At 38.4% G+C, this 17178-nt stretch overlaps 1 protein-coding gene across 1 annotated transcript in view; it reads left to right on the top strand.

Moving 5' to 3' along the window:
- Window positions 1–16617, top strand: part of ESR1 (estrogen receptor 1) — a 160277-nt gene extending 143660 nt beyond the window's left edge. Inside the window, 4 exon segments of the mRNA XM_066179081.1 lie at window positions 2731–2864; window positions 9370–9553; window positions 11418–11629; window positions 11632–16617. Of these exon segments, the coding sequence (XP_066035178.1) occupies window positions 2731–2864; window positions 9370–9553; window positions 11418–11629; window positions 11632–11741 (640 nt within the window). The 3' untranslated portion in view covers window positions 11742–16617.
- The last annotated feature ends 561 nt before the right edge of the window (window positions 16618–17178 follow it).

Here is a 17178-nt window from a genome sequence, read left to right as displayed (position 1 = left end):
GACTGGATGTAGGGGAGGAAAAAAGCATGATGATGAAAATAATTAAGCTGAGAGAGGTTGTACAGTCTCCATCTTTGGAGATTTTCAAGACCAACATTGCATAAATGTGAGTGAGTTGACCCCACTTTGAGTGGGAGGCTGGACTAAACTCATTCTGAATTGCACATAGTACTTTTATGCGGTTACTTAAGACCTTTAATTCAAATGATTTAACTTTCCTAAACATTTCCCAAATTTAAAGGATTCTTCTGAGAATACACTGTGATACTTTGCAGTAAAAAAACCTTTTGTTGCCTTGTTTTCAGTAGGATGAGAGTACACAAAGACAACAGCAAGATGGTAGGATAAAGATAATTGTCAAATTTATTGCTAATTTGGCCTTCAGGAAAATTCTCTAGGCTTTCCCAGATAGGCCTCCCTATCAACTGAACACATAACTGTGAAGACGTGATGGCATTATCAGCTTATGTTAGAAAGTTAGAAGGCAGTGCAGGAGAACTGGACCCTCCAGTTTCAGATAGTTTCGTGTTGGCTGACAAAGAAAATAATTGCTGTAGCCTAAATAATAATAATAAAAAAGTAATAGAACTCAGTATTGCAAAGATACTTAGCTGTGTAGTTCCCGTTGATATCAACGGAGCTGGATCTGCTTCCTAGTTCTGAGAAGACGTAGATCTGACAAATAAAGCAGAAATGTGTAGGTCATGCCTTGCAATACCTAAAGCTTGTATGTAACTTCACTTAAAATACATTACCTAAGGTGATAGGTTTTTTTATTTTTCCTTTGTGGAGTAGCCTGGTCTTTCACACACACAGCAGATAGCAAAGCAAAAGAGATTAGGAACTATATAGAATCTCTGAAATTTACATAATTTTTATTAATCCTCTATCATATGAGTTCAGTTGATGGGACAGAGGCACACATGTTGATTTAAGCACATGGAATATGTGTTGCTGGATTAGGGACTTTAGTCCAGAGGTTGTACTTGTCAGCAAGAGAATCATGATTGGAATATTGATTTTGTAAACTACAGTGTATTGAACTATTTTTGTAGAAGGTTGGAAATAATTCTTACTTCCTATCAAAATGTCTGTCTTAGGAGCACCATAAGGCATGTTAAATGGTCTGATTTTACAAATAACTTCCTGGGTTTTTTTTCCTCTGGCCTTAAACATACAAACTTTGCAATTTGTTCAGACTGTAATATTTTGAAATGTTTTGAAGCTGGCTGCAGTAGTTTTGTGGGTTCCAGGAAGCAAACAAATATCCCAGTCAGACATGAAGATGTGGGTTTTTTTAATATGCATCATTTGTCTTTTGGTCCACAGAAACTTTTCATTTCTCCAAAATCCTGATATACTAAATTCTTAAACAAACTTTTACTGGGACATTAAGTTTATGCAAAAGGATTATCTGTTAAAGGATTATAGTCCTCTGTGCTAAATTCTGTAGACAGGAAGTTAATCTTTCTATAGTTGTGGGCAAATGTATTGTATCAGAAACATTGAAACTTGTCCTGATGCCTCAGAAAGTGCGAAGAAATTTCTCAGTCTGCAATCAGAAGGGAAGATGTCTGCTTTGTCTGAGCATCTGGTGTGGGTTCAGACATCAGCTACAGGTTCTCAACAGCACATCTGTTTTAAGACTTGAGGCAAGTGTCTGTATGCTGGTAGGTTTCTTGTCACAATGAAATTAGGAGATGCTTAATCTATTTCATGTTATACATCATAGTCTGTTCCCTTGAAATTTCTTTTGTTGTTTTCCTTTAGCAATGATCTTCCTTATTTTGTTCATGAAAGCCATATCTAAAAAGTATTATATTTTTAAACAGAAGATTGGATCATTAGGTCTTATGTATTAAAATTTCACTCAGGAAGGCCCAATAAAAGTGAAAGTAGGTAGTTCTTGTAAAAGGTAGCAATGGAAATGACCAAAAGATCTGCAGACTAAATTTTCATTAAAAATAATAACAATCTGCATTAATTCTTCTGCTGCAGGTTGAGTGGGCAAGATGAAAATTAGTGAGTGGGAATGCCTAGTACCGTGAGCAGAAGGAGATGGTTAATTGCCATTACTAATGAACACTTTGAGATGTTCCAAACTTCAGCTTTGTTTAATGCTTCAATGTAGTAAGTTAATTGATAAGTGGAGTGAACCGTTGGTTTTAATAAGTCATATAAACATGATTTTTCCCTTCTAGGTCCTTCTTGAGCTCATGATAAGTTTACACTGAACATCGAGAGAAGTGTGTTGGAACATTAAAGGTTGCTCGGCCATCTAGAAACAAGTGAAAATGGTTAGGGAGGGAGAAATGCAAAGAATTGGAACCATTTCAGTTAAAGAGAAAAAAATGTAAAGAAAGAGGAAGCAAAGTAACAAAGGCAGAACACATATACACAAATCAAAATGTAGTTTTAAATAAATCTTTTCCTCAATATAAAGATTTGGTTGAGTCAATTTAAAATGTTCTACCACAATGATGCTATTGTGATGAGTTCCTGAAATTGATTTTTTTAGAAATATGGTACTCAATAGTTTATTTATTTTACTTGGAACACTTGGAACTTTTTTAATCACACATTTATCAAATGTACACAGAGTAGGAAGTCACATACTTGCTCTTGAGTTGATGAAATCAAACTGGAGGGTATTGGTCCAAGGGGAAGAAAAACTCATGGTACCACCAGGTTAAAACTGTGAATGTCTCCCCATTGATGGTATTCACACAGGAATCAAGGAAAATGTGTAGAGGGCATGGTGGAAATCTTTGACATGCTGCTGGCTACTGCTGCTCGGTTTCGAATGATGAACCTTCAAGGGGAGGAATTTGTGTGCCTTAAGTCCATCATCCTGCTCAATTCTGGTAAGTGTGTGCTTTGCTGTCATTTGAGTAACTGTGGCTGCTTCTGCATGTTGTTGGTTGAGCACTGCTTGCTGTCCTTAATGGCATTTTCATTTTGAGACAGCAGCAATGGAAATGGGTTTTCAACACAGATGCAGGCAGGACCACCAGGCAGGGCTGGAAGTGGTTGAACCTATCTGGTGATGTAGATGGGACCCAGAAAATGGCTGCTGTGAGTAGATGACACACTGTGTGCAGCTGATGTGGAGAGTGGTCAGAGAAGTGCTTTGAGCCAGATACTGGCAGATCTTAGAACTCTGCTTACAAGACACTGAAGTAGCTGGGACAATACATAGGGCACCCAAAGACAATCTATAACTGCAGTGTTTAGGTGATGACAAAATAAAAAGAAATAAGGGCAAAAATGTGGTTGAGTTTATATTAAATTGCAGGCATCTAAAACTGATGTAATCACTTTCCACTTCCTTTATAGTTTTTGGCTATAAATCTCATCCTGAAGTACACTTCAAAAATAGATGACTAGATAACAAGTATACATACAGGTATAAATATGTCAGGTTAGATGATTTGAATTTAACATGAGATGCTTGAAACAAGCAAATTTAACTTTGGGAATGTGACAGAAAACTTCTGTTGCACACCAGAAAATTTTCTGTTTGAAATGAGAAAAAAACTCTAGACCATTTGTTTGTTATATGCAAAAATGAGACCCTTGGTGTTCTCATGGAAATGATAGACATCTAAAATAATAATGTAGGCACTAAAGTAAAAATTTTAGACACAGTTCTCTGCTAAGCTGTTACCTGGTAACTACAGATGCCAGTTTCCCAATGCTGAGGATGTACCCACTTGTAAAGTTTTTCCTCCTGCATTTGAACCTGTAGATGGTACCACCCTCTAGAGCAAACAGATGTGGAGGGCTCTGTGTCCTTTTTGTCCGGCTGTCTAACAGATCACTTGCCCAAAGTGAAGGAAAAATGAATTTAGGATGTTCACATCAAAGGCTAACTGTAAATGCAGCAGATGTTGCTTTATTGACCAGGCACTTTTCTTTATGGAAGCTTGCAGGTGGTCTCCTCAAAGTCCAAGCAAAATTATGTATTTCTACAATCTAATATAAAATGCTTTATGTATGTTCTATGAGATATTAATGTGGTTCAGGTTTTGTTCTGGTTGTAACCAATTACCAAAAAGTAACATTTGAGGCAAGCAAGTGGCACATTAGGAATGAAAGGCTATTGTTCTTACCTTAGCTGCCAGGGTGTGACAACAGTAATTACTGTTAGACATTTTATTTTCCTTTCATCACCCTGATAACTATAACAGAATATTTCCTAGAGTTAAATATTTTTCCTTTAAACTGATACTCCTCCAGAATTTTAGCTAACATATTCAAAGGTAATTAACTTCTTAAATTAATCTAGACTATATAATTGATTTATAAAATTTTTGAATTTCAGTTAGAAAAAATAGAACTGGAAGTTTGAATTAAAAAATTAGATATTCTTGTCTTGAACATGAAGAATTAAAATCATGCTCAAGAGAAATTTTGTGCCTACATTTTATTGATCCATAAAACTAAATCTTTTATTCAGACAAAGCCCTGCCAGGCATCACCAGCTTTCCTTCATAAGCATATCTCACTCTGTTAATGGGATATTTTTTTGTTACAAGATTCCTTTAAGGAAAAATTGTAAAAAAACAAAACAAAACCCAAAAAACCCCCAAAAAACCAAAAACAACAACAACAACAACAACAACAAACCACCAAAAAAAACCCCAAAAACAAACAACAAAAAAAAACACCCCCAAACCCCCCCCCAAAATACCCAAGAAAAACCCCTGGAAAAAAACCCAAACAAACCAAACAATCCTAAACAGCCACCCATACATATAGCAAGTAAAGTCAGTGATAATCAGAGGCAAATTTCCTTTTGCACATAAGAGAGATGGGACCACTGTAAATTCTATGTATATATGGCCACAGAATGTATATCTGTGTTGCATATCATTACCTATATGCCTAAAGGTACATTTCAGTATTTGTATCCCCACAAACAACTAATTTATAACTAGATGGTGGGAATGTGGACGCCGGTTTTTGACTGTCAGACTCTATAGATGCTCAAATTAAGAGGCATTAGACTGCAATACAGAAATAAGTGGCATAATTTGGGGTGTGTAGAACAATTGTGTGTTTGGCATAGATCCTCTAAGATGTCTTCTGGAGATGCTTTACTTCACAGAACGTAGCCAACCTTCTTACATAAACTGCTGGGCAGATATGAAACATTATGTGCTCTGAAGTACGTGGCTGAGAGAGCTGAGTTCGTTCAAGTAGGTAAAGAGAAGGTAAAGGAGGGTCTTACAGCAGCCCTCAGACAGCTCATGAGCAGGTTATGGAGGAGCCAGGGCCAGATCCTTCTCAGAGTTGCAAGAAGAATGGGCAACCTGCAATGGAGACAAACCACAGCAAGGGAGATCCTGACCAGATAAACAGAACAAAAACTCTACCCAGTGAGAGGTTTAGCACTGGAACAGGTTGGCCAGAAAGATGGTAGAATCTCAATCCTTGCAAATACTCAGAACTCAGCTGGACAAAGGTATGGGCAGCTTGATCTAACCCTGAAGTTACAATTATTTGAGCAAGAGGATGAACTAGATGACCTCCAAACCTACCCTAACCTGATTTCTTTCTGTAAGTGAACATGTAAATATTCACAAATCTTCTACTAAAGAAACAGCGGATAAACACAAAATGAATTTTTGGCTTATTATGCTGTCTGTATTGTATATGCATGTGATTAAACCAGCAGATCTCAAAATGATTTAAACTAGTGGATTAATTAAACAAATAGGACTAATTATGCTACATCTCATGTTTAAAAGCATTTGCATTCTAAAACTTTGTGTGGATTTAATTGACTGAGTGTACACAAACATTTCTTTATTAAAATCCTTGGACATCTGGTAGTTTCTTCACATGAAGTAGTGTTGTTTATTGCTTTTCTTGGGCATTTCTGTTTTTGCAACATCTTTCAAGGCTGTTTAATATTTTTACACTCCTTTTCCTTGTGGTTTTGGAAAAATGCAATTTTTAAAAAAAATTTTTTTTAGTTTCGCTCAGTGCATGTGGAAATGATGGAAGGTTTTGTTTCTAAACCAAGGTAGATGTTTATGCTATTTCCACAGTTTTCCCGAGATATCAAGGTGATGTGTCTGTAAGAGCAAGAACATCACTGTGTCCAGCTAAATAACAAACCTGAAAGTGCCCCTCTAAAGCTGCAGCAATAAACCTTTTGACTAAAAAAGCAAAGTAGTATTTTTGAAAACCATATTCAGCTCAATATTAAAGGGCTATTACTTAACACTGGAAAATGAGATTTAGAATCATGAAAGGGCAACATGATGCCAGATGTTTTACTTTTGAGTGTATTGGAGGAGTGGTGCTATGTGGCAAAGCAACAGTGTTGCTTTCATTTTGGACATGAAGATGTAGGTCACATATGCCTTAGCAGATGATTTACCTAATTAGTTAGCTGGTTAGTCCACAGAGATGGAAAGATTTGGCTGATTTGATGCATACTGGAGACCTCCTGATACATTGTTCCACGTGACTGCTTGTTAATTGTTTTTCCTGATGTTTTTCAGTCCCTGTTAAATTGTGCTTCTTATTTATTTCTTTATTTTGGGGGCTGGATGGTTCTGGGAGTGCATGGTACAGAGATGAATTTCCTCATACCTCAGCCTGTCTTGCTACAGCTTCAGAGCAATTTGGTGTAGTGGAAGAAGAAGAGCCTTTGGTGTTGTTCTGTGAAACTGAACTCTCAATGTAAAAATATTTTAAACTGGCATTTACTGTGACAGAAAAGATGTTGAGGGCATTCTGTTCTACAGTAACATGCAACAAACATATAATTATATATGGTGGGAGATATAAATTTCTATCAGTGCATGCCAAGAGCTCGCATGGTAGCACTGCAGCCCCCAAGGGATCCTGTTCTGGTATGTATTATGAGAATGGACCAACAGGCCTTGCTTGGTTGAAGGGTGGTGCTTTCTCTGTTCTTGCACCTGTTAGGTTTTACAACACTGACCTACAGAAAGAGCTGGAAATCAACATGGTAGCTATTCAATTTAGGCTTGGAAAGGCCTTGGAGACTGTTAAATTTCACTTTGCTAAGGCAATTTTCTGCATCTTCATTTGAAAACTCTGCTTGGATGTGTATAAATGTGTGATAGCCATAATTTTTTGGGGGGGAAAATCTCAGTCAGTGGCCTGGGGCAGGAGCAATCACCATGAGGATGTAGAAAGGAAAACTAAACATAATTTTCCTTGGCAGTTATTGACTGGCAGTTGCCTGAATTCTCTACAGTTATTGGGGAGTGTTTTTTTGATTTACAGTTTTTAATAGCTTGTAGACCAGACCAAGGTGAGAAAAAATTACTCCTAAAAGATTATTTTCTTTTACTAGTTTCAGTATTGCAGCAAGAACACAGTATGTTCTTATGGCTGAAGTGAACTTCTCTGGAGGCACTGTGCATTTATGAGATTAATGTTTCCTTCTAGAGGGTTGTGTTTTTCCAGTAATATTTAAGAATCATGCCCCTGCATGTACGTGTTAAGCTATCAAGCCTTGTATTGTCGATAGGCATATGTGAGGGTGGTCCAGAGTCAGCAGACAAAGGTTCAGCTGAGAAAAACTCCAGGACTATTTTCTGTTTGTGAATTAATTTCAGTAAAAATAATAATAGCTATGAAAAGCTCTGTGAGAAAAGAGGTTGGTGTACTATCTATCTATATCAAATTTGAAGCAATACCCATTACCAAAATTAAGAACTCTGATGATTTTCAGAAGTAGTACTATGTTTTTGTTACCCTTTTGGTTGTTAAAGCAGTTTCTTGCTTACTCTTTCCAAGAGACACTCACATTCACAAACACATTTACAGTTCTTTTTAGTACAGAAGACCCCAAATCCTAAAAGATACTTGCAGGTTACATTAGTTCTAGGTGTCGGGACCTTGAAGTACCCAGGTGATGTGAGGAGATGAGGTAGGCCAAGATGTTAAACCAGTATCATTTTGCTGTGCATCTGAGCAGTCAGGGAACTATCTTCACATCCAGTGGTAGCCCCAAGGCTGTAAAGAATGAAAACAAGCTACAGCATATGTGTTTGATGGGCTATAGCATATATGTCTGTCTGTGAGTGCATGCTAGTGTCTGTGTGTCTTTTATTTTTAATAGCACTAACTGCATTCCATATTCTGCTATTTATGGTTCTTTAAAGAAAAACAAAACAAAACATTATTCCAGAAACAGGTTTGTTTGTTTTTTTTTTCCCAAGGAGAAAATACAGCTCTCTCATTGGCCCTGTGACCTGATGCAGAAGGGCCAAAGCACAGGATTTGTCAAGTCTGTTTTAGACACAGGATGGTGAACACTTTATGATGAAGCCAGTTTGATTGTATTACCCTATGTACATCTTAAACCTCTGGTGCCTCAGGACTGGATTATGGCAATATGACCTGTTTAGAGTTACTGGTTCAGTCCAAAAGATTTAAAAACTAATGCTGAACGCAACAGCTCTCTTTTGGCAGCACAGTGTTGTTGTGACCTGATTCACAATGACTGTGTGTTGTTGTCCAGAAAAAAATCAAGATAAAACAGCCCAAAATAATTTAGACTTTCCTATTTTGAAAGCTGATGTGCTTCATGCTCCCAAGATTTAAGAGCAAAAAGCTCTTATGCCTGGATTAGAGGCTCTTGTAGATGATGTAGAGGAGCTGTTGGAGGGGGAGTTTTAAGGTGTTTTGTCCTCTGGAAAAAAATTTATCTGGCCTAAACCTTCAGGTTGCTCACTAAGCAATTCAAGACAGCTAAATTTTCACAAGTTGATTTGGACACAGTTTTTAAAGGAGAGCTAGCTTTGCAGGTGGAGGAGTACAGCTTTCAAGACTTTTGCTTGGCTGGGAGGATTTTGATGAGGCAAACATCCGTAAACAAACCCTGGTTTTGTTTACATGTTTTGTGGTAACATTATTCAGTTCTAGATTGTCTAGAAAATCACTAAAAATCAAATAATAAACAGCAAGAAAAATGGCAAAAGCTGCAGAAAGCTTGGGTTGGTTGGTAAGTATTGCAGAGCTCTCAAGGGGAACAGCATCTCCTCAAAGTTTCAGAGCCAAGTGACCAAGAGAAGAGCAGAGCCCACAGGTAGGTCTAGTTGCAGGTGTCACCCAGTACCTGGTACAGACCTTGGTGGGACCCAGGCAGGAAAGTGGCATTGTCTTCCTCCTTCTGCTTTTCCCACAGTGCCTGAATCCATGCTCCAGGGTCATTCAGAGCAGCAACCTGGCTGCCAAGCAAGAAAGCTGGCACACAGTCAGACCCCATGGCTTAACACAGCTTTAGAGGTGCCACAGGGCATACCCTGGGCAACCAAAAGTCCAGAAAAGTAATTTTTGTCTGTGGTTTGTTTGTTTTCTTTCTCCCTCCTACTCTAGGTGTGTACACTTTTCTTTCCAGCACCTTGAAATCTCTGGAAGAGAAAGACTATATTCATCGTGTCCTGGACAAAATCACAGACACTCTGATACACTTAATGGCTAAGTCAGGTCTTTCTCTGCAGCAGCAGCACAGACGACTGGCTCAGCTCCTCCTCATCCTCTCTCACATCAGACACATGAGGTGAGAGCAATCACATAGTCGGCACTTCTGTGCTGGGCCCATGCAAGAAAGGTGTCACAAGTGCCCATACACACTTTTCCTTCACGGGTGGGAGTGCAAACTGTGTGAAGGGCTGTTACAAAAAAACAAAACAAAACCACATGGAAAATATTTACCCCATGCGTCCCTTCTAATTGTCTTTTCCTCTGCCTTTTGTTTTGATAGTGCTGGTAGTTTGATGGAAAGCAGTATCTGCTTTTTATCTTATGTGTGTCTTAGAATCATAGAATGGCCTGGTTTGGAAGGGAACTTAAAGGTCATCTAGTTCCAACCCTCCAGATATGGGCAGGGACATCTTCCGCTTAGACCAGGTTGCTCAGAGCCCTGTCCAAGCTGGGCTTGAACACTTCCAGGGGTGGGGGATCCACAATTTCTCTGGACAGGACAATCTGTTCTAGTGACTCAGAACCCTCAGTACAGAATTTCTTCTAAGTACCTAATCTAAACCTGCTCTCCTTCAGTTAGAAGCCACCATCCCTTGTCCTATCACTACATGCCCTTGTAAAAAGTCCTTCTCCAGCTGTCTTCTAGGCCCCCTTCAGGTACTGGAAGGCTTCTGTAAGGAGCCTTCTCTTCTCCAGGCTGAACAACTCCAGTTTTCTCAGCCTTTCCTCATAGGAGAGGTGCTCCAGCCCTTGCATCATGTTTATGACCCTGCTCTGAACCTGTTCTAACAGGTCTAAGATTTTCTCAGGGTCAGGACCCCAGACCTGGACACAGGTGTTGGAAAAGTACTGAGTAGAATATTAATGTAGGAGTAGCCTAGCTCTGCAAACTTTAGTGTCCTGTAAGATTTAATAAAACTATCACTTTTATGCAGCCACTTTTCACAAGTGTCATGATTGCAAATCACTTTCGAAAAGAGATTTAGGATCATTATGTGGATTGTATGGATGAGGATAAATGCAGAACTACTAAATTCCAGTCTAGAGGACCATGCCTTTTGCTAATCAGAGGTGAGCTGCCTGACACACTGTCCGTAATTGCAGCAAATGATTCTCCCAAATTACCTCTTAAGGTAGTTGCTCAGTGGATGAGATGTTAACAGGGTAAATTTCTACAAAGATATGATATAGATTTTATTATTACGAAACCACAGGAGATGTTGCTACACAGATTTAAATTTTCATTATTTCAGGTAATGAAATTTAAATTAGAGTAAACACCACATCATAGCTACTAAAGCTGAACCATGCAGATTTTACCTCCTGAACTGATACACAGATCTTTGTGGGAAAAGTCAAGGGATGTGTGCATGGGTTCTTTTCACTGGTGTCATTTTAAAGAGTTTCTTTGTCCTTGTGTTATTGAACCTTCCCCCCGCCCCCCCCCCCCCAAAAAAAAAAAAGAAGAAGAATTTGTACAATTAAGGAAATTCCAGATGTACAATAAAGTTAATTTTTTTTCATAGTTTTGTGAATGGATACTATTATAAGTGAGCTTTTGCTAAGAAATTGGTTGAGTTTATTTTCCGGGAAGGGAATCTGGTATTTTTTCATTATGTGAAAGGCAAAATTCACCCCATCCACTTAATCACAGGGGCTAAATTAAGAGTCTGTGTGCTCTAGGCTACTTTTTAGGAGAAGAAGAGCGTAAGAGACATCTGTAGAAGGCAACTTGACTACAGCAGTCTGCAACATTCTTTCAAGGTGCTGCCTTCTGCTTGACTGTAACAGATGTGCACAGCAAATGCACTGCCAAGTTACTTGTTTTGTACAATACAGGATTTATATGAAGCCAGCAAACATTATTAGCTGGTAGCCTCCCCCCGCCCGCCCCCAATAGCCTATTTGGAAAGTAACTGTTGTTTCATCACAACCCACAGCAACAAGGGGATGGAGCACCTGTACAACATGAAGTGTAAGAACGTAGTTCCGCTCTACGATCTCTTGCTGGAGATGCTGGACGCTCACCGGCTGCACGCCCCAGCAGCCAGGAGTGCTGCACCCATGGAAGAGGACAACCGAAGCCAGCTGACAACTGCACCAGCTTCATCTCATTCCTTGCAGTCTTTTTATGTAAACAGCAAAGAAGAGGAGAATATGCAGAATACAATATAAACAAAAGTCAGCATATATGGTATGAGAAACCCAGCAGTGTTCTACCTAGCTCATTCTTCATTTCATCACCTTTGAAAACACTCCAGTGACAACAGACACCAGCATTTTCCATATGAGTGTTTGTCAAACGCTTGCCTAAATTGATTGCTTACCCTAAAAGACATTTCATTGCCATGGATAGCCAGCAAGGATTGTCTGGCTAATTTGATTTAAAATTTGCAGTGTTTTATTTGATTTTGCATGTTGTTTGGGTAACTAAGTCCTAATCTAAATGCATACATTCATTTTACTATAAACTGATAGGCCATACCACCCATGCATATTGGTATCTTCATGAGTAGTAGTCTTTGTTAATATCCACCCCAAATCCTGAGATCACTTAATCCTCTACTTGCTTGAAACTTTGAAGCAGTTTGATAGAGATTCTGGATGACTTATTGGGCAATGTAAACAGAAAGTTTACTGGCATCTTAGTGTGCCATAGGGAGGCTGCACTGCGAGGGACTGCCTTGGTAGTGCAGTTAGATTCCTGCCTCTTCCTACAGTATAGAGGATCTGCTGTCTGAGAATTTTACTATTTTACCTCGCTGGCTTACATCACCAGACAACTCCCTCTCAAGCTCATTCTGAATTCTGACCAAACTTTTAGGCACCCTTACCATATCTTCCAGATTAATTGCTTTGCATGCACACTATCTTGTCTGATCCTAGAAAGCTAAATTGTCTTGTTGCCCAAGAGTGTAAATCCAGGGCAACATGGCAAACAGTGATAACATAGAGAATTACTCTTGAATCAGACCAGATGATTACAAAAATCATCAGGTCTTAAAAAAAGGTCTTCACACACATACAGGATCCAGCACTATTTACAAAAAGTCCCTCCCCCTATCCTCTGCTTTGTTGTGCTACAAAGCAAGGGGTGAGGATGCCAGTGCAAGACTGGCACAGAAGGGTAGGATGGTCCCATCCCACTCAACAGAGTGTGGTCTAGCTGTGTGTGGGAGGAGTAGTATCACAGTCAAAGCAGCTGGTTTTTCCTTGGCTTTCTTTGGCTCTTGTTGTGGCATGTTTCAAAATCACTGCTAAGGGCCAGCTCACCTGTGACACCAAAACTGGGCAATGAGCCTCAGACATGGTGTTGACTCTGGGACTGCATATCCAGAAAGATAAATCTGTCTTTCTCCATGCATGTCTGTAGCTCCTAAGGATATTCATAAGGATCAGTTTAATTCTTCAGACAAACTGTAAATATGTAAAAGGTCCACTGACATCAAGAGTTTCAACAAGACATGAAAGAGACTGAAAAACTCCGCATGATATGCTATTCAAAGTAGGAGTTGGTGCTGCTGTTTGACTGCCTCTATGCTAGAAAATTAAATGTCAGGGAACTTTTCTGGGTACTGGAATGAGATTATTACATATGCCAGGGATATTTTACTAATCTAATGATAAACTTTGCCTGTGCTATCTACACTTCTGGTTGACAGGTGCAGATTGGGAGTTAGCACGGACCAGGGACTATTCCAAAAGCTGTTTGGAAGCAACCACCCTGTCAGTGAGAGTATTTCCTAGCATGTGTGGAGGCTGCTCCACAGCAGCTGGCCACAGTGCTAGTGAAATGGTTCAGAGATGTTTTTATTATAGTTGAAAACTTTATGTTGATGGGAATATCCTGTAGAAACTAAATATAGGAAACAGTGCAAGTAATGCCATACAGGAGTGCCTATGTCTAATTACACTCCCTGTCCCACAGGCAGAGTCTGTGCGCAGTGAGATCAAGTTTGACAGCAGCTGTGAAGGCAGCAAGGCATAGGACAGGTTTGTGCTTCAAGTCAAGAATTCAATTCTTTACTGCATGTACATAATGATGTCTATAATAGTTTCATGTACATATCTGAGGATATGAGCAGTTTGAAAGCCTAAAGCTATATGCTACCAATGTTTGAGATGATTCCTTGAAAACTGTGCAGCCTAAACATGTGAAGCAGTCACCGTAAAATCATAGGCCTTTTCTTGATGCATATTATGGTGTCATTCTTTTCTGAATGTGCTGAAGATTTTGTCTTTTTTGTATTCAGTAAAAGCATGTGTGTGTGTGTATGTGTGTGTGCGCGAGCCCCAATTTGGTTCCTAAGGGCTTTTTGAGGGCTCCTAAGTGTCATGAAAGAAAATGGAAATTTTGAGTTTTTTCAGTAGCTGGTTTTCAGATGTGTTAGAAAAACCACGGGTTTACTGAAATGAGTGCAGGCTAAGATCTGAATGGAGCACAGGAATCCCTGCAGTTAAATTCACCCGCTTACATCATGATCATTCACTTGTAGCCCAATGTGCTTTATAGCTGCTCTTTAAATACTGTACATGCAACTTGGTGTTCTCTAGGATAGAACACACAAGCTCATAAGCTGGAAGGCAAATTGCTTTAAATGAATACCTCCCTTCCTACATCCCAGAATAGGTCATTACATCGATTCAAATGTAAATTTGACCTAGAGGAGAAAAGGTAGTTCATGGAGAGCAATTCACAACTGAGGGTCAGATTTGGATGGTACCTATACAGGGCAAGTACCTTTACACTCAAGAGATTTTCCCAGTGGAGGTGGAAAAGCATGATTTGAAGTGGTATGCAGCAGTCAGAAGGGTATCATAATGTCTTCGATACAAAATAAAATCAGTCAGCTTAAAATAATTATGAATGCTTTCCTGGGCTCAGCCCTTGCAAGGTAGCAATTTAGCTTTCAACCAGTCCTCCCATGTTTGTGGTGACAACAGTGAAGGGCAACTTGGAAAGAGTAAGAGTGATTCTCAGTAGTACATTAATTTACCTCGGGGCAGATTTAGGATCCATGTCATTAAGTTTTTAATAAGATTTTAATTGAAGCAGCACCTTAATAAATATAGTACATTCCCAGAGTTATCTATAAAGATGGCCCCCATATCAGACAGCTGAATGTAGCTATTCAATTGATTAAATAAAGCCTACAATACAAAAATGGCAACTTTTTTCATATGTAATTCTGAGTGATGCTCTCATGTATGCAAACAATTGTGCCTGACATTTGGTAATTGTTATTTCACAAGATGCTATTTTCTGTGTGTATATATATATATATACATATATACTTTATATTTGCAGCTGACAAACCAGTACTACCTGAATACCTGGTGCTGGATATTACATAAAAATATATAGCATGTAAAAAAAAAAAAAATGAAAGAAAACTTTTCAAGGCAGCTAATTATGCTTTTACCAAAACATTCATAGTGATGTCTCTGGACAGCTAACAAAAGGATTATTTTGTAACGTTTATACATGGATTTTTTTAAAAAAACAAAAACATCAAAACCCAAAAAAACCCTCTAGAAACATAGGCAATGTAATACCAGCACAAGGCAAACATTAAATAGACTAGATGAATTTGCTTTGCTTGAGAACATGGTTGTTACTGAAGTATTGCAAAAAGCTTGGGAGGTAGGAGATAGGGAGATGTGAAGCACTTAGTGGTGTCAGAATATGTGGTGTTTGAATATGTGAAAGCTACTCTGGTTTATAGTGGTTTGAGCCACATCTCAATGTTGCAGACTTTGTCTCAGGTAAAACTCCCAGTTGGGGTAGTAAGATTTGTACTCGGGTAAAATAGTTTAATGAAAGTTTCTTGGTGTGTGTTGTGATAAATGTACTATTCAGTGACATCACCTGATGGTTTTTCTCCTTCTCTACACTGAGGGGTTTAAAAACATAATTAAAGAAATAATGCGAACTGAGCTCCCAAGGATATTGCAAGGACTGTCAGCAGATCACTGGACCTGGAGTTGAAAAAAAGCAAACAAAAAACCCCAAATCATTCCCTTCATATGAGCCAGGATTTGTACTGGAGCCTCCATTCATTTCAGTTGATGTCAACTGATTCCTTAACAGCTGTGCCAATGTTTAATAATAAGCAAATTACCAAGAAAGTAAAAATTCTGCCTCAGTAGGTCTTTAGTCTTATTACAGGCTTAGGTAAGAACATGGCAAGCCCCTATTGTGTATATAATTTCCTGCTTTAAAATTAGAGTGCAACTCAACCTACAGATAATGGGATTTTGTATATAAGGCATTCTCAGCTGAACTTGTGTGAAGTGCATTTCTTACTTTGAATAAAGATGTTTATACTTCGATGTTTTCAATGCTATTTACAACCATGGTATGGCTTTACAGGTAGAAAGTCAACACATGTATGAGAAGGGTGATGTTAACAATGGTATTGTAATACAAAGCAAACTTTGCTGTCACCTGCACATGTAGCGTAATCTCAAATTGATCTTAGAGTTTAAAATTAATGTTTTACCAATATTAATGTCCTACCCTTTCTACTCACAGTTCCCTTTCATCCTTCAAATATAAGTAGCCTTATATCCTGAAAGTTGTTTTCAAAGTGATTGTTGCCCATAAAGGGTATTTGGTTTTGCACTGTGTTAGAAAGATATTAAATTCTTTTGAATTCAAATGTGCCTAAAGAAATAAACAAAACTTAAAAAAAAATTATATGCTGCCATCTTGCAAATTAGTAAATTCTGTAATCCTGTGTGCCTATGATTAAAAGTCTGTTTCTTCAGAAAGTGCCCATTGAAAAAAGGAAGGGATATACTGCTGGTCACAAGACTTGCATTATCAAGCCACTTTATGTATTACCTTATTGTATGTACTATGAAACCAATGCTTTTGTGTGCACTATGTAGTCTGTCAATGCAAAGTCCTTTCTTTGGTATAGGCTCAGCTGTCATAATGTATTTGTTGAAGTATTCTGTTCTTACACTGATGCATATGAAATTATTGACGTCTTTGGTTTTGGTGAGGTATTTTTTTCTTTGTTTTGCACCTAAAAAAGTTCTAAAAAAGTCTAAATAAAAAATCTGGTAGGCTACCTGACTGGTGCAAGATTTTTATCAATGTATTTGATGTTGAAAATAAAAAATTAATCAGAATACAGTGTTTCATTTTTTAGTATTTTGTATGTTTTAAAAATATGCTTCTCTGCTTATTGTTTTCCAGTGGACAGCAAACACGGTACACTGTTTTTGAAAGAATGTGTCTGTTTCTGGGCATCTAAATAAAAGTAGAAACTGTTTCTTAGTTTCTTCACTTTCCCTGAAAAAAATCAGAGACTCCATATCTAGAGTTAACAACAAGCTAGGTGTAGTCTCTAGTAATCCTAATGATGCCAGGAAAGTTAGTTAAGTACCTAGTACTTTATGTGCTTTAATGTTCTTAGCAGTTTGGTTTACATTCCTGTTAGTTCAGGCGATCCTCATAATGCAATGATAACAGCTTCTTCATGGGCTAAAGCCTTGGTGTTCTCAGTCAGTGGGCCACACTCCCTCATTAAAAGCCTTTTGGCCATGCTTATTCCCCAAAATTAAATGATGGATTTTACATTTTTTTTTCCCAATCCAGATACTCTGCAACATTAAAAGCCCCATGAAGCAGCTGTTTCTGTGGCTGGAAAAGTTTTACATCTCTTTCCTCTGCATTACACTGCTTGTCTC

Source organism: Chamaea fasciata, unplaced genomic scaffold, assembly GCF_029207755.1.
Source record: "Chamaea fasciata isolate MVZ Bird 193981 ecotype frontalis unplaced genomic scaffold, bChaFas1.0.hap1 SCAF_3, whole genome shotgun sequence".
Classification (NCBI taxonomy): Eukaryota; Metazoa; Chordata; class Aves; order Passeriformes; family Sylviidae; genus Chamaea; species Chamaea fasciata.
This window is presented reverse-complemented; position numbering and strand designations above follow the sequence as displayed.